Here is a 22,326-nt window from a genome sequence, read left to right as displayed (position 1 = left end):
CTTGCATGTGCGCATGCTGCATATTTATCAAATTACCTTTTTGAATTTGCAGAAAATCCTGATATGATAGGGGAAAACCGACTTGTTCCGGAATCAGCATGTTCGAAATATAAAAGATCAGTATGTAAACTACATGCAATGATCAGAAAGTTTGGATTCGCAGGTCAGTGTGATCACTATTATATGGCAATAATTTGACACACTCCTTATTACCAGTCTTGGTTTATTTTGATACAAGAGTCATTTACATTTTTCACATAGTTGGAGCCACAGTGATGGCTGGAGCATCAGGCTTGGCTGCTTTTACATCACTCACAGGGACTGTTGGAAGTATTTCTTCCTTAGGTTCCACAACAGACACATTGTCAGGCAGAGGCTTCTTAGGTCCTATCTTCCCGTTTGGATCCCAAGGTAACATAATTTTCACTTTAATACCTAGAACTCCTGGAATGAGAAAGAATGAATTATATTACATTCCAACACAAGACAAATCTTAAAACTGAATAAAAATTGCAATAATGAAACAACTGAAAAAAATCTGTTGTATGCTGGGTGTGTCCAAGAACATGTTTCGTTCGCCTGGTGCAGGTCTTTCTATCTGACGCCCATGGACGAGCCATGCGCCTCAAGGTGGGACGAGACATGTGAAGGGTGAAACCCAGTACTGACACAGCCTACTTCTGTCGAATAACACCAAGGGGTCAGTTCGGGGAATGCAGTAACACTAATTCAAAATAAAAACATACATGTAACATATATTGCAATTTAACAGAAATTGTTTCACAGAGCCATAAATATTGAACACAAATTAAACTTAACTAGAGGTCTAATGCCTACTATGCATGGATCAGCAGTTGGAGAGCCTCTTGCTGAAAAAAAGCTTTTGGCCATGTTTCCATTAGATGCTGAAGGGTATTCATGCCTGCCAACTTTACAACACCAAAAATCAGGAGATACAATTGGTCAAAACTGCTAATTCTACATGTCTGCACAATACAACAGGAGTACCATGGTATATATAATAACATTTATTGCCTCATAACTGGACTGTTGCTATACGAGGCTACAAGGCTGAAAATTACACATATCTATTCCCTCACAGGAAGTATGCGAGTGAGATGATTGGTCTCTAGTAAACCTTCCGAAAATAGTATGAACACAGGCTCCACACGTGTGAATCAGTCATGCACTTATATGCCATTACTTAGCAAATGCATAGATTAACATATTCCATCACGCATCCGCACGAGTATGCGAAGCGCAATGCTATTTCAAGTAATAAATTAGAATTCGCCACAATTGTCTCCAGATAGCTCGTAAAATCTCTAGAAAATTCACTAGTCGCTATCTTTGAAATTCTCTCACTAAATTACTAAAAAAAACCCCTCCTAATCTACCGACTAGTCTCTAGAATCGACTAGACTCATGAACAAACACATAGCACACGAGAACGGGAGATTGACAATTGATATATGCGTCGTGTTATAGAGGTTTCAATAACCATCGCACATTCGCACGCATTTCTCGTATCAGTAAACGTCGATATTTCATTTGAAAGCGGCCACTGGCGTATAAAGCTGAAATGTCTAGATCTGAAAACAAATGTTTGAAGTTCACAAAAAAATAAGCTAAAATTGGGAAAAATAGAATCGGGAGGCGGGAAAAACTGTCAAAAATCAGGAGTCTCCTGCCTAAATCAGGAAAGTTGGCAGGTATGGGTGTTTTTGTTAATGGTACCAAATACAGTACAGACAATACGCGACACTGAGCGAGATATCGACGGACAGCTACTGGAGCTCACTCTAGCGGATAGACCTGAACAGTGCTGATTCTCTCATAAGAGCACGTGTATTTGTGTGTGAAGTTTTGGTGTTTACGCGTTTTCAGTGAGTTGACATAAATAAATAGTAGTGTGTGTCATTCCTTGATATCTCCTCTCAACATGAGGGGAAAGGTATGTGCTGTGTTTGGCTGCAGTGATTATGAAGTAGATAAAAATGCGCAGTCGTTCTTCAGGTTCCCTCGTGACAAGAACATGTAATATTGTGTTTGTATATATATTCTTCCAGTGACAGAGATTTTTATAGTACTTCATAATCTGACCTGCTCGACCCATATTTTAACTGGCATAAAATGTAATACACATATTTTATTGTATAGTGCAGCAGTTAACCTTCAATACCGATGTGTTGTAGGTGTGATCTGTGGGTTTTGAAATGTCACATAACTGATTTGGATAAGGTGTACGAGAAAGAAGGGACGTAACGCTTATATAAGTATTACAAGATCTGTTCAGATCATTTCCAAGCCAGCGACTTTAGAAATCCTCGACAATACAGCCAAGGGTATGTTACATTTTTGCTCTAATTTTACGTAAATATTCCTTAAAGCATCACTATCGACAACATTTCCATACTTTTCTTTCTTTATCCCTCTTCTCAGATTAAAGCTGGGATTTTATAGATTATCTTTCTGTTAGTAGGCGCCATGTTAGGAGGAAAATTGTCCAGCTATTGAATGTTAATTCGCCGGGCTGAGTGGCTCAGACGGTTAAGGCGCTGGCCTTCTGACCCCAACTTGGCAGGTTTGATCCTGGCTCAGTCCGGTGGTATTTGAAGGTTCTCAAATACGTCAGTCTTGTGTCGGTAGATTTATTGGCACGTAAAAACTCCTGCGGGACTAAATTCCGGCACCTCGGAGTCTCCGAAAACCGTAAAAGAGTAGTTAGTGGGAAGTAAAATAAAAATAAAACATTATTACGGTATTATTATTATTAAATGTTAATTCATTACATCATATGTGTAAGGAATATCTTTCTGTTAGTAGGCTTCATGTTAAGAGGAAAATTGTCCAGCTATTAAATGTTAATTGATTGCATCATATGTGTAAGAAATGTGCCGATATTTTTATTGACAAGTGTCTTAATGTGATGATACAATTTTTCGAAATGAGAAAAAAGACAAATCCAACCGTAAGAGTTCAGGCAGGAATGCTAAAGCTAAAAAGGTAATGCATAAATGAAAGATCAAGCCATTTCACACCAGTCCATTTCACTTCTTGTTTATATGTCTAATTTCAGTCTTTGAATAATAACCTTTTAAATAATTCTTCATTCATTTATTCAGAATTGCTTTAGCAACTTCGAAGTTAATATCTCAATAACACTTTCCTTCTAGACGTAATTTATTTATTCATTTCCGTATATATTTGAATTTAGCGCGATTTGTTCAGGTCAAGTCACTAGGAGCGCCACCGTCGAATTGTCTCCCATTTTAGCAAGGCGAAATCCGTAAGTGTCGCGTATTATCTCTACTGTATTTGATGGTACAGCACTTGATACCAATCGACTACTTTCAACTCGATAGCAGCTGAATTCCAACCTTGAGAAACTCTGCCTTCACTCCCACAAAAAACTATCCATCTGTCTGCAATAAAATAATTTTATTGGTTTTACGTCCCACTTGTATTGTTTCTTTCGGAGATGGAAATTTTTCTTTCACAGGCAAATGTGCAAAGTGTGACCAGGCAAATGTGCAAAGTGTGACCAAGAAACACGTGGCAAGGATCTCATATTATTATTACCTTATTTTCGTGTGATCTTTGTTAACTATCCTAGAAAATATTTCTTTCCTTTCATTTTAATTTTGCACAGAATATGTTATCTTATTTTACCCTTTATTTTCATTATTCAGTAAAGAATGGCTAAGGAGTGCAAATGTAGGAACTGTGGGTGTGGCCAGGCACAAAGGAGTATGAAGAAGTTGGAGAGTTTGAGAGAGATAATTAGGATTATCTCAGAGGACAGGAAGGAAAGTAGGCCTCCCTCAAATAATGTACAGGATACAGTATGTGTGAAAGAGGGAAGGGAAGGATTGTAGAAGACAGGTGGTCTAATGTTTCTAGGGTAAGAAGACAGCAGGCTAAGGACTCCATTCAGGATCAGAAGTCTGTGAGAAATAGGTACGAATCATTGCAGGTAGAACAACCGAGAGAAGATGAACAGGGAACTGTTGCTGAGAAGTGTGGAAGTAGGAGGAAGGGAAAAGGCAGGAAAGGGAAATGTGGATTAGTGGATAGGAAAAGACAGGTGGAACAGGGTCATGAGATGCAGAAAATGGAGGAAGTAGCTTCTGTAGCTGTTAGGAAACATAGGACTGACCAGGAGGGGAGGGGATCAAATGAGGTGGGTAGGGTTGAGGCTCTGGTCATGGGGGATTCCATTGGCAGACATGTGGGGAAAGTGTGTGGAGGAATGGGAACCATGGCAGAGTGTTATCCAGGAATTAGGTTTAGGCAGATGTTGAGGAAAGCAGAAGAGGAGGAGGGAAAGGAGAAGGTGGGAGTGCTTCACGTTGGTGCTAACAACGTAAGACAAGCAGGTATAAGTCCCACATAGTTGGGATGTGTGGGATCTGGTAAATGCAGCACGGGTGGAGTTTAAGGAAGCAGAAATTGTTACCAGTGGAATAGTGTGTAGGAGGGATACTGACTGGAAGTGATAGGGGATTTAAATGCAACTATGGAGTGGATATGTGGGAAACTGGGAGTGAGATTTCTAGATCGTAATGGGTGGGTAGGAGATAGGGATCTGCGCTCAGATGGCCTTCACTAAAACCGCAGTGGTATATAACTTAGCAAATTTGTTTAGAAGGGTTATAGGGAGGTACATTCACAGAAACGGGGTAGCATAGGGGGCAGTGATAAGGGAACAGGGAAATGGAAGTCAAGTAGGGATGACAAAAACGTTAGTACTGAACTGTAGAGGTACTGTGAAGAAGGGAATAGAATTAAGTAATTTAATAGGTATATATTTAGCAGATACTGTAATAGGAGTTGAATCATGGCTGAGAAATGATATAATGGTTGCAGAAATTTTCCCACAGAACTGGAGTGTTTCACAGAGATAGGATAGGAATGGTAGGAGGGAGAGTATTCATTCTGGTGAAAGAATAATTTGTAAACTATGAAAAAGTTAAAGATGACAAATATGAAATTCTAGGTGTAAGGCTCATCTCTAAAAATAATAGGCAACTTGATGTCTTTGGAGTGTACAGACCCTGAAAGGGTAGCACTGACGGTGATTCAGAATTATTTGATAAGATAATCAGCTATGTGGGAAACGATAAGGAAAGGAAAGTGATTGTAGCAGGTTATCTCAATTTACCAAATGTCAATTAGGAAGGTAATGTGAACAACAGGAAGCATGAACAAATAATGGCAATTAAGTTAATAAGGGAAGGGCATCTGATTCGATTCAGAATGTGATGGAACCAACAAGAAGGAAGAATATTCTGGATGTGGTGCTGGTAAAACCAGATGAGCTCTATAGAGAAACCAAAGTAAAATAGGGTATTAGTGATTACAAAGCTGTTTTTGTCATAGTTGAAAATAAATGTGAGAGAAAGGAAGGTATTAAAATTATGACTATTAGGCAGTACGATATGGCTGATAGAGGCATGAGGGAGTTTTGAAAGTTACTATATATATATTTCGTATAGAACAAATGATCTAAATTATTTAACACAAATATGTACGTAATAAATTGAAAATGAATATCAATACTCTTCAGCCCGGAAAGCACTGGAGTTGATGCTTTCATGAACTCTTCCCAAACACCTGTGAAGCTGCGCTGTGGACACTCCCGAGTGATCGGGTTCATCGCCTGCTCTTGAGCTCCGCAGACGCAAGCAGGTGAATCTAGCCATCCCCATTTGTGCAGCGTTGCTTTGCACCTACCATGACCAGTTTGTACGTGGTTTAGTTGGCACCACGTAGCTCTTGGTAGATCAGTTCCTGGAACATGCTGGGAAGGATAATCTAATTGGATTTGACGAGATGATGAGAAATAACTCCACCCTTTCCTTCAGACTTTGTTGATTTTGAACAGCCCTGGCTGCTTAATAATGTTATCATCCCAAATAGGCTTCCTGGATTTCAGACACATGGTTGGTGGATTACTCAGCACTGAGTGAATCGGAAGGTGTTTAAAGTCAGGACAGATGTAAGTTTTCCAAGTTTGGGCAGCAGCTTGTTGTCTTCTTAGTTGTGGAGGAAGTATACTTGCCAGTACGTGTAACCATGGCACAGGGGTTGATCTTAATGTGCCCGTTACGATCCATAAGGTATCACTGAGGTAAGTATCCACTCTGTGGACATGAGCACTACTATACCATACCAGTGCACAGTATTCGGCAACAGAGTAGACCAGTGCAAGGCTTGCCATACGAAGAGTACTTGCATCAGCACCCCATGTTATGCCGGCTAGTTTGTGAATGATGATGTTCCTGGTCCTAAGTTTTCCTCCAGTATTCTTGAGGTATTTTCTGTAAGTCAAGAGTGCGGTCCAGAGTAACTCCCAGGTATTTGGGGTTAGGATTGTTTCTCACCCTTTTCCCGCAGAATATAATGTTCAGCTCTTGTTTGGAGATTCTACTGTTAAGGTGAAAAGCTGTGACCTCAGTTTTTGACGGGTTTGGACAAAGTCTCCATTGTTTGAAATAATTTTCTAGTGTTTGTAGATCCTGTGTCAGGATTTCTTCTCCTTGAAGATAGTTTGAATTGCTATGGCAGAGTCATAAGCACAGCAGAACTTAGAGGACATTGTTTCTGGTATATCACTTGTATATAGGTTGAAGAACTATGGGGCTAATACAGATCCTTGAGGGAGGCCATTCTTGATGGTGTACGACTTGCCCATCTTGTCACCTGAACACACACTGAAATAACGATTCCTTAACATGGTAGATAACAGGGCAGTGAGTCTTCTACACGGTAGTGCTTATTTTATCTTCAACATTAATCCATCAATCCACACTGTATCATACGCAGCAAAGTCGATGAAAGCCACGGATGTTTTCAATCCTCTTCGGAAACCTGATTCTATAAAGGATGTTAAAGCTAAGACTTGCTCACAACAGCTTCATTTTCTCCTGAATCCAGCCTGTTCTGGTGGTATTCTGCTATCTAATGTGCAGTATATTCTGTTGTAAATTAGGCGTTCCGGAATTTTATAACAAACGCTGAGGAGTGAAATTGGACGGTAGCTGGCTGGGTCGTCTGCTGGATTCCCAGGTTTAAGGATTGCGATGACTTTTGCAATTTTGAACTCTGGTGGTGTTTGTTCTTTGGCGAGGATATCTGAGGAAAAATTCCTGAGCCACTTCCTGCCATTACTTCCTAGGTGATTCTAAATTCTGGGAATATACCATCCAGACCAGCTGCTTTTCCAAATTTCAAAGATCGAATTGCTTGATTGAGTTCAGCACTTGTAAAAGGAGAGGAATAAAATGGATTTATCATCCAGCAGATCATTGATTGCTTCAAGAAACTCTTGTACAATTTTGTATTGGCAGGCATCTATCAGAACATTTTCTGACCTCTTTTTAATGTGTTGTGCAATGGAAGATGGATTAGGTTCAGTTCTGGAAATCCGCAGTGGTGTTGCTGCTCCAAGTTTTCTAAGAAGTGACCAACCTTTGTGATTGGAGTGAGTAAAATCAAGACCTTGTGTTGTGCTATGCCAGTGCTCCCTTCTTTGGGTGTTCAAGGATTGTAGAATCTGAATGCCCAAGGCAGGATCTCCGTTTTCTTTGTATGCTTTAGCAAGCTCTCCAGTCTCTTCATTACAGCAAGGAATGTAGTTCCTTCTATACCCACGAGGTATGTTACGTTTTGCTGCTCCAATAACTGTTCCAACAAAGCGTTTATAATTCTCTAGTTTAGGTGGAATCCAGCGAAGATGAGAATCAACCTCTTGAGAATACTTCATCCATTGCGCTTTCTTGAAGTTCCACCTGGGTTTCTGTTTTGTTGTAATTAATGGGACTTGTAAACCGATGGTTAAAATAACTGGACGATGCTGGCTGCGTGGAAAACCTGATAGTAAATATCTTGTGTGAGGTAAAGGAATATTAGGCAGAGATCAGGATTGGTGTCTTTACACCATCTAGCAGAATTGAAAGATCTTTTTGTCTTTTGCATCGTAGGACAGATGAAGTTGGTTCTGGTCCATCCAATCTGATAGTTTTTCTCCGTTTTCATCATTTTTGTCATGGCCCCACGAAGTGCGATGACTGTTGAATTCACCTAGGTAAACACCTGGATGACTTATGTTTGGAAGAGGGAGATCTGGCCAGCGTTCCTGTGGTGGTTTGTACACTGCAGATATTATTGTTCCCATTACGTTGTGAGATGATTTCAGTATTACTTTGTCGGTAGCAAAAAGTAACACTGTAGTCGGGTATGTCATGGCGAATGTACATGATGGAACCATAAATCTCTGAACCAAGCATGCCTACAATTTTATAACCGGGTATTCTTGCTCTAGATTCTACCCGATCCGTCTTTTAGATGGGTTTCTTGTAGGGCGATGAGATCAATGTTATGTTCTTTAGATAATTTACTCAGGTATTCGCATTTATCTTTGGATATGCCTTCAATGTTCAGTTGTAGGGCACAGGCACAAGGTCCAATGCATTTTGAGTTCTGTGTGAATTGGCCCTTAAAGGAGCCGTTGGGATAAGTTTGTAGATCACAAAAACCGGGAGAGATACGAGATCTAGTTCGGTTACCGTTTGTGTAGACTTTCTGCCGTCCTGCTCTTGCAGTCCATTGCCCAGGGTACACCATCTTGGAGGTTGTCTACATGTCGTACCAAAAAAATCGCCCTTCTTAAGATGGCTGACAAAATGGGCAGACTCTGTGACCTAGGCAACTGCGTGACAAGAGAGTAGAGTGCACATCTTCTTTGTGGTCTCCATGGTAGTGATGGCAGACGAGACAAAATGGGTGCCAGTTAGGGCAAAATGTTTAAAATAGATATAACGAGTTTCCCTCTAAGTAGTGATATATGTGGAACGATTGTAGCAGTGAACAAGATGGCAGATATTTAGGGCACAAAACTGATAATAAATATGACCCTAAAACACCATTAAATGAATGTGGACTCACTAGATACACTAACATAAACTCAGCACCCAAAATAAAATCACAAATACCCACTGGAAACCACAAACGAAGTGCTGTTCTTCTTTACAGATGGATATAAGATGCACTACCACTACACACCTTATTCACTGGTGGCGCTTGTCTAGGACAACACGATCAATGGAAAACGGTAAATAAAAATGCAAACAGACTCTGGGATGGTTTTAAAGCAATTGTTGAGGAATGTGAAAACAGGTTTATACCTTTAAAGGTGGTAAGGAATGGTGAAGACCCACCTTATTGTAATAGAGAAATTAAAAGACTAAGAAGGAGGAGCAGGTTGCTAGTTGCTTTACGTCGCACCGACAGATAGGTCTTATGGAGACGATGGGACAGGAAAGGGCTAGGAGTGGCCATAGCCTTAATTAAGGTACAGCCCCAGCATTTGCCTGGTGTGAAAATGGGAAACCACGGAAAACCATTTTCAGGGCTGCCGACAGTGGGGTTCGAACCTACTATCTCCCGAATACTGGATACTGACCACATTTAAGGGCACATGTACGTGAATTTTCAAAAAATTGAAATTGAATTTTTGATTTTCATGTATCATTATTCGTTGGAGTCCTCTCTTTCAGAATATATATATATTTTATATATGTTAGCAAGCATATTTTATTCTAAATGTTGTTTTTAAGAATGTCTGCACTAAGTAGCCAAGCCCCTTTAAATGTCAAACATTTGAAAGTGTCATAATTTTTCCACCAGTAAAGATATCGGAAAGCGGTAAGTAGTATTTTATCGAAAGCTGCCCTGCGTAAGAATTGATTGCTCTTAGACCTGCCAGCCGCAACGTGCTAGGTTGTAAACAGAAGCCAGTATTGTATTGTAGCGTGCATGAAATTTTCTATTTGTAAACATCCAGCATTTGCCTGGAGTGAAAATAGGAAACCACAGAAAATCTCCTTCAGGGCTTATTAAAACTGTACTATGGCTTAGCTATAAGGAGAAACCAGGGTAATTTGGAAGCTATGAGAAAATCTGTATGGGCTAGTTTAATTCAGAAAGCATCAACTGATTACCACCCACAACACATGTTGTGTCCTCCAGCTCCAGACTTCTGGTGTGGGTACCAGATAGCAAGGACAGAGGGTAAAAGATTGTCATAAACATTCATTACCTTATGTTGTTATTGAAGCCATATAACCTATTTATATAGATCTTAATGCCAAAAATCTCTTGGAAAAATGTTTACAGGGACGAACACAGAGCCCTAATTAGAGTTTCCATCATTGCATTTGGGAACGTGTGCCAAAAAGCGTATTTGTAGGTCTTCCTACCTTAAAAATGGGAGTATTGTATGCAGTTATCTACTTCAATGCAGGTGCTGCATCCAGATGTAAGGTACTGGAGTCTTTAGGAATATCTCCAGGGGAAAATATGGCCTCAGCATTAGCTGCAATTGATCGTCATAGGGTAATTGACGCTGAGAGGGCTGTATTTGAAAGCTCCAAAGAAGTCAGAACAAATAGTAGAAATAGGAAAACACAGCAGGATGATAAGAGTGTCCTAAATCATCAGGAATATGGAGCTGGAATGCATCGAAACTGTAAGGGTTGGTCACAAACTTAAATTTTTACTTTGATTGGCTCTCATGAAAAATTGTATTTTTTTAAGAATATTTATTTTACTATCTCAGTAACCGTTAATGACAGAACACTGAAATTTGGCACACAGTTTTAGTGTGCTATTGTCTGAAAAGTAGACCATAAAATATTCAACAAAATTTATGAAAATTTTAATAACAATTTTCGAACTTTTCCCACAAAAGAACCATTTTACTGCATATCATGATTGTAGTCTACTTTGCAGCTACATGCTCTGGGTAGCATCTGTAAAAATATCATTCATATCACACAAGTAGTTTCAGAGTGTACCCTTCCGACAGCTTGGAGTGATTTTGCAATCTTAGGAAACATCACAAGAAATAAACCCTCTAAAACATTAACAATGAACATTAACCAACAATTAATGATATAACAACAATCTACAACGCTCATTCATTGAACATAATAATATCTGTCCACCTAGAACAAGTGTATCTGTTCAAATTATGATGGCAAATATAGTGATTTTGCACTATTTTACTATGGTCTTCACAGACACATGCCCTTAAGCGACTGCAGCTATCGAGATTGGTAAAATAAGAGTTAGAAATGGCTGTGGAAGTAAGGAGAAATCGAAGAAACTTGCGAGGAAATTGAACCTAGCAAAGAAGTCAGCTAAGGATAACATGATGGCAAGCATAATTTGAGGTCATACAAATTTTAATGAAAAATGGAAGGGTATGTATAGGTACTTGAAGGCAAAAACAGGCTACATGAAGGACATTCCAGTAATCATTAATGAACAAGGGGAGTGTGTATGCAAGGATCTTCAAAAGGCAGAAGAATTCAGTCAGCACTATGTAAAGGTTGTTGGTTACAAGGATAATGTCCAGATAGGGGATGTGAGTAATACTAAAGAAGTATTAAAATTTACCTATGATAACAATGACATTTACAGTAAGATACAAAAGCTGAAAACTAGAAAAGCAGCTGGAATTGATCAGGTTTGGGATATAGTACTGTAACTTTGATTATTGTGTGCATGAAGGAGCTATATCAAATGATGGAGAGTTGCTATAGTAGCCCCTGCGTATAAAGGAAAGGGTGATAAGACTTAACCTTCCAGCGGGCGCGTGGGCGTCAATTTGGCCGCCTTTTGGAGAAAATCGCGAGATTGTGCCCTTCATGGACAACTAGCCAGGCGGGACCGCCGGCTATTCTTTAATTACTTATTTTGACGTGAGACAGCGCTTTCGTACTTTTTCCAGTCGGCGCCGATCTGCCGCTGTTCAGTTGCTAAGTGGTGCGTGCCATTGTCGTTCAAGTCAGGCGGCCAGTCTGCCGCCACGCGCCTGATTGTTTTCGTGTTCTCTCACACCCGAACGAAACATGTAAGTAAATACATTTCGCTCGTGTGTGCGTGCGTGTGTGAAAGAGAGAGGGAACGTTTTCTTTTGTGCATAAATGTTCAAACATATTTATATTCTGAAGTTTCCTTAGTTTTCTGTGTGATTCCTTCCTTTGTCCTATTGTTTTTCTTGAATAATATTGACGCAATTGTGTCTTATTACGCGTTTCAGGGCACGATACAACGATCCTGATTCTATTCTCTGAATTCTTGATGAATTGGAAGAAGAAGAAGAAATGAAGGAGAAGATGTTTGGGACGATCCTAATGATATTGACTTCGAACCCGAAGTTATCGAAACTGACGTTCACAGCAGTGACTCTGAAGTTGAGATGGACAGGGCTGATGATGTAAGCGATGACGACCGTGATGACAGCACCCTACGTTTCTTCATTGGGAGAGATGGTGAGACATAATGGGCAAATAATCCCATGGGAAGAAGTATAAAAACAAAGGCGAAGAACTTGATAAAAACTTTTCCTGGTCCTAAAGGACAAGCTCGCCACTGTAAAACTGAACTAGAATGTTTTCTCACCATAATAAATTCAAACATGGTCGATGAAATTGTTAGACACACAAATACGTTTATTGACAGGATAAAAGTGCAACATCCAGAAGGTCGAGAAAAAGATTTTAGAGAAACAACAAGATCGGAAATTTTAGCTCTTTTTGGTGCCTTGTTCTTGATAGCTGTGAAAAGAGCAAACCGCACAAACTTATCGGAATTGTTTACTACCAACGGAACCGGAATGATAATACTGCGGGCTAACTTCAGTGAACGTCGCTTTCGATTCCTGTTGAGAAGTCTTCGATTTGATGACGTGAATACTAGGACTGAGCATACGGAAAATGACAAACTGGCCGCTATTCGGGAATTTCTCAATCACTTCGTTGCAAACTGTCAAAGTGCCTATTGTCTTGGCGAGTTTGTAACTATAGATGAAATGTTAGTTGCATTTCGTGGCCGCTGTAGTTTTATACAGTATATGGCCAAAAAGCCCGCCAAATATGGCCTCAAAATTATGCAATGTGCGATTCCCGAACTTTCTATACTGTACTTACAATTTGGAGGTCTACTGTTGGACGCAGAAACCAGGGCATTATGAAGTTTCAAATAAGCCTTTTGATGTAGTAAGGAGGTTGAGCGAGCCAATAAAAAATACCAACCGAAATGTGACTACTGATAATTATTTCAGTAACTACCCGTTGGCCGAATACCTACTGGAACAAGGACTGACCTTTGTAGGCACCCTGAAGAAGAACAAACAAGAAGTTCCACCCGAGTTTGTAACTGAAAATAGACATCTAGTTCCCGGTACATACCAGTTTGGATGCCAATACGATAAAAGCCTTGTATCAGTGGTTACAAAAAAGAAGAAAGTTGTGTTAGTTCTATCAACGATGCATGATGCTGAAATTGATCAACAATCTGGGAAAACATTCCACATCATGGATTACAATGCCACCAAAGGAGGGGTGGATACAGTGGACTTAATGACTTCACGATGCTCGACTTCCAGACAAACACAAAGGTGGCCGATGGTACTGTTTCATCGCTTCCTCAATATTGCTGGAATAAATTTATGCATTATATACAAAGCAAACAACGCAGAAAAAAACACTTTGCGAAGAGAATATACTTTCAAATTGGCGATGGTACTCATGGAGGAAAACTTGAAACACTGTGCAACAATTTGGTCTCTTCCAAAGGATTTGCATGTTTTCTTGGAACAGTACAGGGATAGTGAACCGACTGGAAGTTCAGGAAGTGTTTCAATAACGCGATGTATTTGCTATCGCTGCGAGTCAAAAAAGAACAACCGTACTCGTCTACAGTGCCATAAATTTGAAAGATTCGTCTGCAAAAAGCATTCACAGCAAGTAGTTTCCTGTGATGCTTGCCTGAAGAACATGGGAGAGGAAGATATGGTGTAGTTGATTTCAAGGAAAGTCATTGTACTACATGACTTAAGTTCCTTTCATCCTTGCCGCCATTTCAATTTGTTTCACTGAAGAATTGTTTTTCGCTTCTTGAAACAAGCGTAAATAACTGAACTTCCTAAATGTAGACAATATTTAGCCATTTAAAAAGTTTTTCAAGTATGTAACGTTATGTGTCAGACAAGACTGACTTCAGAGCTCAGGAATGTTATTTTCTCTATAATGTTTAGTTCAGGAGTGCAATTAAAAGTGGTTGATTACTTATACTTCGAAAATACTTCCTCATTTTAATTTTCTACAGTTATTAAATGCTATATTGCGCCTCAGACGACTGAATTATTTGTTTAATTTATTATTCATGCCACTTCCTTTTATGAGGACGTTATCAACTATATTTAATAAAGTATATTGTGTGCTTTGTGGAAATGTATGTGAAGTTATTGATTTCAGTTTCCGATGATTCACTGCATATAAATCGAGTACTGATTATGTGAAAAGAAAGGGCGGTCATTTAGCCGCCGCGCGCCCGCACGCGAAATCCAGGTATGCGCGCCCGCTGGAAGGTTAAAGCTGAAAATTACAGGTCTGTGAGTTTGACATGCATTGCACGTAAGCTTTGGGAAGGCATTCTTTCTGATTATATTAGACATACTCGCAAAATTAATAACTGGTTCGATAAAAGGCAATTCGGTTTTAGGAAAGGTTATACCACTGAAGCTCAAGTTGTAGGATTCCAGCAAGATATAGCAGATATTATATTGATGGATGAAATCATAAAACGTGTAAAACACAGTATCAGTAGTGGTGAACTAAATGCTTTGGTATTTGCAGATGATGTGGTGATTTGGAGAAAAGTATTAAGGAGATTGGACATTTGGAATGGTAATTAGTAAAAAGAAAACTGTACTCATGCACTGTGGAAGAGAAAAAGAGAAGCCAAGTGAACACAGACAGAGAACAGTTAGAGAATGTAGAACAGTTTACATATCTGGGTAGCATTATTAATGGAAGTAATGAAATCAACCCTGAAATTAATAACAGACTGAGTAAAGGTACAACATTTTATCATCAAGTCAGACAGCTTTTACAGGATGACAAAGTACCCAAGAGAATGAAATTAACATTATATAAATAGTATTTCATACCAAATGTAACATACAGACTAGAAACGCTGGTAACTAACAAGAGACAAGTTGGTAAGATCCAAGTAGTAGGAACAAAAATTTTAAGAACATTGATTAAAAAGACAAGAGGAGATAGAATTCCGAATATTAAAATCAGAGAAGAGCTAAATATAGAACTGTTAGCACAGAACATACAGAAAGCAAGACTGAGATGGTTGGTGACATGTAAAAAGAATGGGAAAGGAAGGGTAGCAAGAAGGGAATTGGAAAGAAGTTAAGGGAAAAGAGACCAGTTGGAAGACCGAGAAGAAGGTGGATGGATCAGATTAGGAAGGACATTGGAGAAGCTAGACTGGATGTGGCGGAAGTAATGGAGCAGAAAAAGTGGAAGGACAGAAAGGAGTGGAGGAGGCTGACGGGTGACTGGAGTCGGACATTGGTGGTGATGATGATGGTACAATTTGTTAATACGGACAAAGATCTCAGAAAAGGTAAACCCCATTTAAGGTTAAAAAAAAATCAGGTCCCTGTAAAAATGTTAAATAGGGGTTCTACTATATTTGTCTGGGAGATTTTACAGCTTCTACATTCATTGCAGCTTTGGGAAGTAATCATTCAGCTAGGTGTACAAATTTAGGACATTTTTCTTTACTGTGATATTGTCGAAAAGGGAATAACAACCCAGCATAAGATACACGTTCTTTATTCAATTAACCTCAACTCTCAGGTTATTTGCAATTTCTCGTGCTTTTTCTTGTAACATTGGCCCACTCACTCGGCTTCTTTGCTCACACACATTTGAATACTGCATATACTGCAAAGTTGACTGAAAACTGACGCCCACTTTCTTTTCATTCCTCGATTCCTATTTTCCTCCCACTAATTTGAAATATTTTTATTCTTCACAATTATGTTTTCCCTTAGTTCAATTTTCCTGGGAGCTTTTCTCACTGAAAGTATTTAGCACTACGGTAAATTTTTTCTTGCCTCTAGATTTAAACTCCTTCCTCATGTTTACTGGGCGATTGAAATGCTATGGTATTTCTGCCTAACAATCAAGACATGTCAGTCTCTTTGTTATCAAGGTTAATTGAACTACCTGACCTCTATCTTATTAGCGACAGCCCTTCGTAACTTGTGAGTAAATAGTCGCTGGTAGCATTCCCAGGTAACTAAAAATCTCAAAATGTACACTAATTAGAACAAAAAACAACCCAAACAAAAGATTTGGAAAAAGCCCTGTTCAGAACAATTAACTTCACGGCTACTTCTGCATTCCTATGAACCTTTCTGTATTTCTTGGACACGAAATAGTACAAACATACAAAAGGAATTTCCACATGATTTCAGAATGATTTTAAGATAAAGCGCTGTGCAAAGGAAGTGTCCTGGAACGTGCAAGGTGTTCAAAAATAAATAAAGGTGTTCTTTAATCCACCTATTCAATACTTTAATTTCCACTTATAGTGGTTACATAAACAGACGATCAGTTAGTGTAGGCCTACACTCAAAAGCGTACCTAACCTAAACAATGCTGTCTCTTTAATCTCAATTACAGTTGTTTAGGTAAATCCTGATATGATAAATGTAGAGAACAAGCATGAAATATGCTTAAAAATAAAGGTCTGGCTTTCAACATCCAGTTATCCAAAGAATGCTTCCAGTCACTACATATTAAAACTCGCAACAGCGATCATTTGTGAATAGATTCTCACAGTTTGGACTCTCTAGTCGGGAAAGAAACTATTTTTAAAAGTTTCGAAATGACGGGATCTCAAATCCTTTCGATGGCAGTGCGTGGCTGACAAGATGGCAGCGAAGAAGACTGTCATTTGGAATGACGACACAGCAGGAAGTTGGCGACAAGAGTACGGTAATTCAAATTATAGCAGCGATCAGGTTCACTGTGTGGTAGGCCTACTGCTCAACAGAGAGACAAATGACTGGCCATTAATTTCTTTTGTATTAATGTTGTATAATACAATATCATTATCCCTTTTTATCTACAGGGTCGAGTTCAAGTGAGACAAATCTTCGTAGTGGGTTTTTATGACCGGATGCCCTTCCCTCATGTCAATCTCATCAGAGGAGTTAACGATATGAAACGAATGACGTGATATACTCGTATTTATATGGTACGAAGGCCTGAAAGTCAGGTGTTCACCATTTGTCTTTAAATTTAGAAATACTGCCTTCCAATGAAAACAGCAAGTAAAACTCAGAATACATTGATATGTTTGTTAGAGAATAGTGTAGAATGTTTAGATGTACAATTTATAGCTCTTTATAGCCTAGAAGTATTGCGTCTACAGCACAAAATTTGAGGATTTACCCAAAAAGCTGTAACTGAGATAGAGAGATCGCATTGTTTAGGTTAGGTATATGATATTTCTTTAAACGCCCTGATTGTGCCAGAAGTTCCATGGCGAAAAAATAAAAACAACAGGAAATTTTGCGTATTTATGGATGTCGAAAGGTGTGGAAATAATGCGTTGCATTAAGTTTTTCTGCTCTTACCTTTGTGTGTTGACTATGTAAATAAATTGAACCTGTAAATACTTCAAACTAAAAATATTAAGTATTACTACTGTATTTGTGTGTAATGTGATGTGTTAGCCATATGCTAAATATCAAATAACCACGTCAGCTACGTGAAACACCAGTCTCTTAACCACACTTTGAAAACAAGATGAAGGGTTTATTATGTAAAAAGGTGAAAACTCAATTTTTGAATCCAAGTTTGTTATCAGTACATGGTACATGGAATCTATTTTCAGAATAACTGAAGGATGATGTAAGAATACAAACACAAATCAGATAGGATTACCTTGCCGGAGGAGGACATGACGTGTCGCAGTGTCAACATAGTCATTGGTAGGTTCACCACTGTGGATCATCAAGCCATCCACAAATTTCATGGATTTGGCTCTCTGACCTCGAAGCTTTCCAGAAACCACGACCTCGCACCCTTTAGCTCCACTTTCCATTATGAAGCGCAATACACCATAGCAGGCTCTAAAACAGATAAACATTTCACCTTACAAATGATTAAATACAAATGAATGAGCACATGGTCCTCCCATTTTTCATCACACTAGTTTTAATTATTCACCTCCCAAATAGACACAAACCCTGCAGATACCCACAAATCAACAGGCCCAATTGTTTCTGAGAAAAATGTACCTGCAGGGAACTTACACAATACTATGTGCTCATTCTTTTTTTCGAACTGTCCACTGAGAAAGAAAGCTTGGAAAGTTGCAAAATCATGTACAGAAGCAACGAACATAGCCAAGAATAGAAACAGAAAGGCAATTCTCAGAGGTCCCATACTCTGTATGGAGTAAGAGGAATTAAGTTAGGGTAATCTATAGAATGATAAGTATCTCTTGGCTACTATGAGGTAGCAATTACTTTCCATCCACAAAAAAAGAGAGGGGATATAAGTCCACGATCTGTCAGCATGGGCGAGCACAAGCCCTGTGGCCGTGAGCAAGTGCGTCTGTGTGATGTCATGGGTGACTGCATTGGAAGGCTGAGATTTACAGTAATGGTGGATAATTTGACAGGAGATTGATGACCTAGTACCTTTCAGGTGTTCGACACAACGTACACATACGAAGGTGGCCCAGAAAATAATGCACCACAATTTTTTTTCTCAGCTCCCAACAATGGTACGAACGCAAAACTTTGAAGTTCTCGGAATGCGCGTGCGCGCAAAGTTTTAGTTTCTTCTGACAGACAGCGAACTTGCAGCAATGGTTCAACATGGCATCTGTAAGTGATGTACGTTACAAGCAGCATATATTTTTTACTGCGGAGCAAAGAAACGGTTGGAAACCGTCACAAACGTTTATGTGTAGTTCATGGAGCATCAGTAGTCAACAGAAGTATGGTTAGTCGCTGGGCAGAGGGGGTTGAGGCCATCTGCAAGCAGTTCGGCAGAGCTCCAAGATTTGCAGCGGCCAGGGAGGCCACCCACGGCTGTCACATCCGACAAGGTGCAGCTTGCTGATGTGCTAATTCCCAAGGACTGACACAGAACGACTCTGCAGCTGGCGCGGCATCTGTCATTCAACAAAGGAGGCGTGGGTGTAACGGAAAAGTGTTCACGATGGGTTCCGCGCCGTCTTATGGAGGAACACAAAACTCTAAGGGCCATTTTCCCCAAATCGAGTTAAACCTGGTATAAAATAAACCGTTTAACTTTAGAACCTGGTTTAAACTTCGTCCATTTTCTCCACCAATTTCTGACACTCGTTTAGTTCAAATGACAGCACGCCCGTTTAAACTAATGATGTCAAGTTTGCGCTAGCGTTGGCTGCACTGAAGGAATAGTCGAAGGCATGGTCGATTGGAATTGGCCAATCAGAGCCAAGTAATTCAATGACCGACATTTTTGTATTAATATCACATGATTGTGGCAAATTAATGCTATCGTACATCTATATATATAAAATAAGAGTTTTGTCTGTACATTGCTCAGAATTTGAAAATAATGGTATTTCTGTATCGGTCATGTCCATAGTAACAAGAAAATGCACTTTTTGCTTTTCCGTAATGTCTGTCTGTATGTATGTACACGCATCATGAGAAAACGGCTGGAGAGAATTTAATGAAAATCAGTATGTGAAGTTGGGGGATGAGCCTCTACAATCTAGGCTATAAATAATTTTACTCACGCTGAGTGAAATGGTAGTTTAGGGGAAGGCCTAAAATTGAATGATCAACTATTTATGTTATTAATGGTCGTATTTTGAAGAAAATGGGTATGCAAAGTTGGGGAATAAGTTCCTACAATCTAGGCTATCAATAATTGTATTCACGCTGAGAAAAATGGTAGTTTAGGGTAAGGCCTCAAATTTAATTCTCAAATATTGTTATTAGTAGTCCTATCTTGATGAAAATCCGTATGCAAAGTCAGGAAATAAGTCGCTATAGTCTGGGCTGTAAATTATTTTCTTCACGCTGAGTGAAATGGTATTTTAGGGGAAGGCCTAAAATGTAATTCTCAAATATTTCTTATTAGAGGTTTATTCGATGAATGCTACATAACTAAGGTTATATAGTATTCAATTTCCTATTATTCATGTCTTATACATTGTTACCGTACTGGCTATGATTACAAATATATTCATGAATTTGGATTTTTGTTACTAAGTCCATATCAGCGCCGAGTAACGAGAAAATGGGTAAACAGTATTTAATGAAAATCGGTATGTAAAGTCGGAGAATAAGAAACTACAGTTTACGGTATAAAATATTTTACAAATCACAGTGTCGAAAGTAAACTAAATGTGAAGGCCTACAATATAGAAAGCTCATAACATTGATCAACAATACCATTACATTGACCATTGTTTGCCGTGATGTGCTTTGTCTTCTGTTGCCCCCCATCTCCCGTAGATATGATTACTGCTGCGTACAGAGTACTTTTTATTTGATTTACGTAGCACCGACATAGATAGGTTTTATGGCGATGATGGGATAGGAAAGGGATAGGAGTGACTTAGGCCTTAATTAAGGTACAGGCCCATTATTTGACTGGTGTGAAAGTGGGAAACCATAGAATACCATCTTCAGCACTGCCGACAATGGGTTTCGAATCCACTATCTCTCGGATGCAAGCTCACAGCTGCGCACCGCTAACCACACGGTCAACTCGCCCAGTCGTACAGAGTGTAACAACCTGCCTGAATATTGATGGGAAGTAGCTGGGGAGTTAGATAACTTTCTTCTTTAGCATGCCATTCCCCTGGTTTATAAATTTTCTGATACTACTGGTACGTATCACACTGGATCATCATAGCATTCGGGCTATTCAATCCCTACTCTGAGGCACTGATTGGAATGAACAGTGTGCAGATTTAGCGGAATAATGGCAGATGAGTGTTCATGGCAATCTGCAGCCTGGTCATCCCAGCTCTGGAACTTTGGACTATTAGATTGACACCGCAATCTAACCGCAGCACAGTTCGTTAAAAGTGATAAAACGTGCGGCTTTCCATTTGATCGAGTATTTTATATGATAGCATTGCTTTTAATCGCTACATTCATACTTACGTTTTTGTAATGACCTATGTTGATTTCAGTTAGGAAAACCACAAAGTCAGTCTTTCTGAGAATCCCGTAGCGAAGCACGGGTACATCAGCTAGTAAGGAATAAAGAAGAGATTCAGGGGGATGTTAGCTTTACTGATAAATAAATTGTTTTACATTTGTGCGAAGTATTTTGTCGTATAATTTTACCATTGCTGCCTACAGTTTCTTGGAATGCACTTTTACTTCTTAATTTTCTCTGTCATGCTTTACCATAAACGAGTACTGTGGGCCTAATACGCGTCTTTTGATGTCTGTATTGTCTTACGGAACACATGGGAACGTTGAAATATTAAAATCCTGGTCTTTCAGCAATACGGTATTCCTTACATACATACATACATTACCATTATAGACTGTTATGCCTTTCAGCGTTCAGTCTGCAAGCCTCTGTGAATTTACTAAACGTCGCCACAATCCTCGATTTTCAACTAGTGCTGTAGCCTCATTTAGTTCTATACCTCTTATCTTTAAATCGTTAGAAACTGAATCTAACCATTGTCGTCTTGGTCTACCTCTACTTCTCTTACCCTCCATAGCAGAGTCCAGTATTCTCCTAGGTAACCTATCCTCCTCCATTCGCCTCACATGACCCCACCACCGAAGCCGGTATATGCGTACAGCTTCATCCATCGAGTTCATTCCTAAATTAGCCTATATCTCCTCATTCCGAGTACCATCCTGCCATTGTTCCCACCTGTTTGTACCAGCAATCATTCTTGCTACTTTCATGTCTGTTACTTCTAACTTCTGCGAACCATGTGACCTTGCCGCGGTGGGGAGGCTTGCGTGTCCCAATGATACAGATAGCCGAGCCGCAGGTGCAACCATATCGGATGGGTATCTGTTGAGAGACCAGACCAACGAATGGTTCATCGAAAGGGGGGTAGCAGCCTTTCGGTAGTTGCAAGGGCGGCAGTCTAGATGATTGACTGATACGGCCTTGTAATAATACTCAACATGGCTTAACTGTGTTGATACTGCTACACGGCTGAAAGCAACGGGAAACTACAGCCGTAACTACCTCCCGAGGACATGCAGCTCTCTCTGTATGAATGATGTACTGATGATGGCTTCCTCCCGGGTAAAACATTCCGGAGGTAAACTAGTCCCCCATTCGGATCTCCGGGTGGGGACTACACGAGAGGGGGCGATCATCAGGAAGATGGATACTGACATTCTGCGAGTCGGAGCGTGGAATGTTAGAAGTTTGAATCGTTGTGGTA

The 22,326-nt window shown here is 39.6% G+C and overlaps 1 protein-coding gene across 1 annotated transcript in view; it reads right to left on the bottom strand.

Annotated features, from left to right (window-relative positions):
* Nucleotides 1-206: 206 nt before the first annotated feature.
* Nucleotides 207-22,326, bottom strand: part of RpS3 (ribosomal protein S3) — a 47,810-nt gene continuing 25,690 nt past the window's right edge. Inside the window, exons 3-4 of the mRNA XM_067142756.2 lie at nt 17,829-18,016; nt 207-444 (exon numbers count right to left, since the gene is read on the bottom strand). Of these exons, the coding sequence (XP_066998857.1) occupies nt 254-444; nt 17,829-18,016 (379 nt within the window). The 3' untranslated portion in view covers nt 207-253. The remainder of the gene's footprint in view (nt 445-17,828; nt 18,017-22,326) is intronic.

The sequence above is a fragment of the Anabrus simplex genome, chromosome 3, assembly GCF_040414725.1.
Source record: "Anabrus simplex isolate iqAnaSimp1 chromosome 3, ASM4041472v1, whole genome shotgun sequence".
In the NCBI taxonomy this organism is placed as follows: domain Eukaryota; kingdom Metazoa; phylum Arthropoda; class Insecta; order Orthoptera; family Tettigoniidae; genus Anabrus; species Anabrus simplex.
Note: the sequence above shows the minus strand (reverse complement) of the source record. Positions and strands in the feature narration are given on the sequence as shown.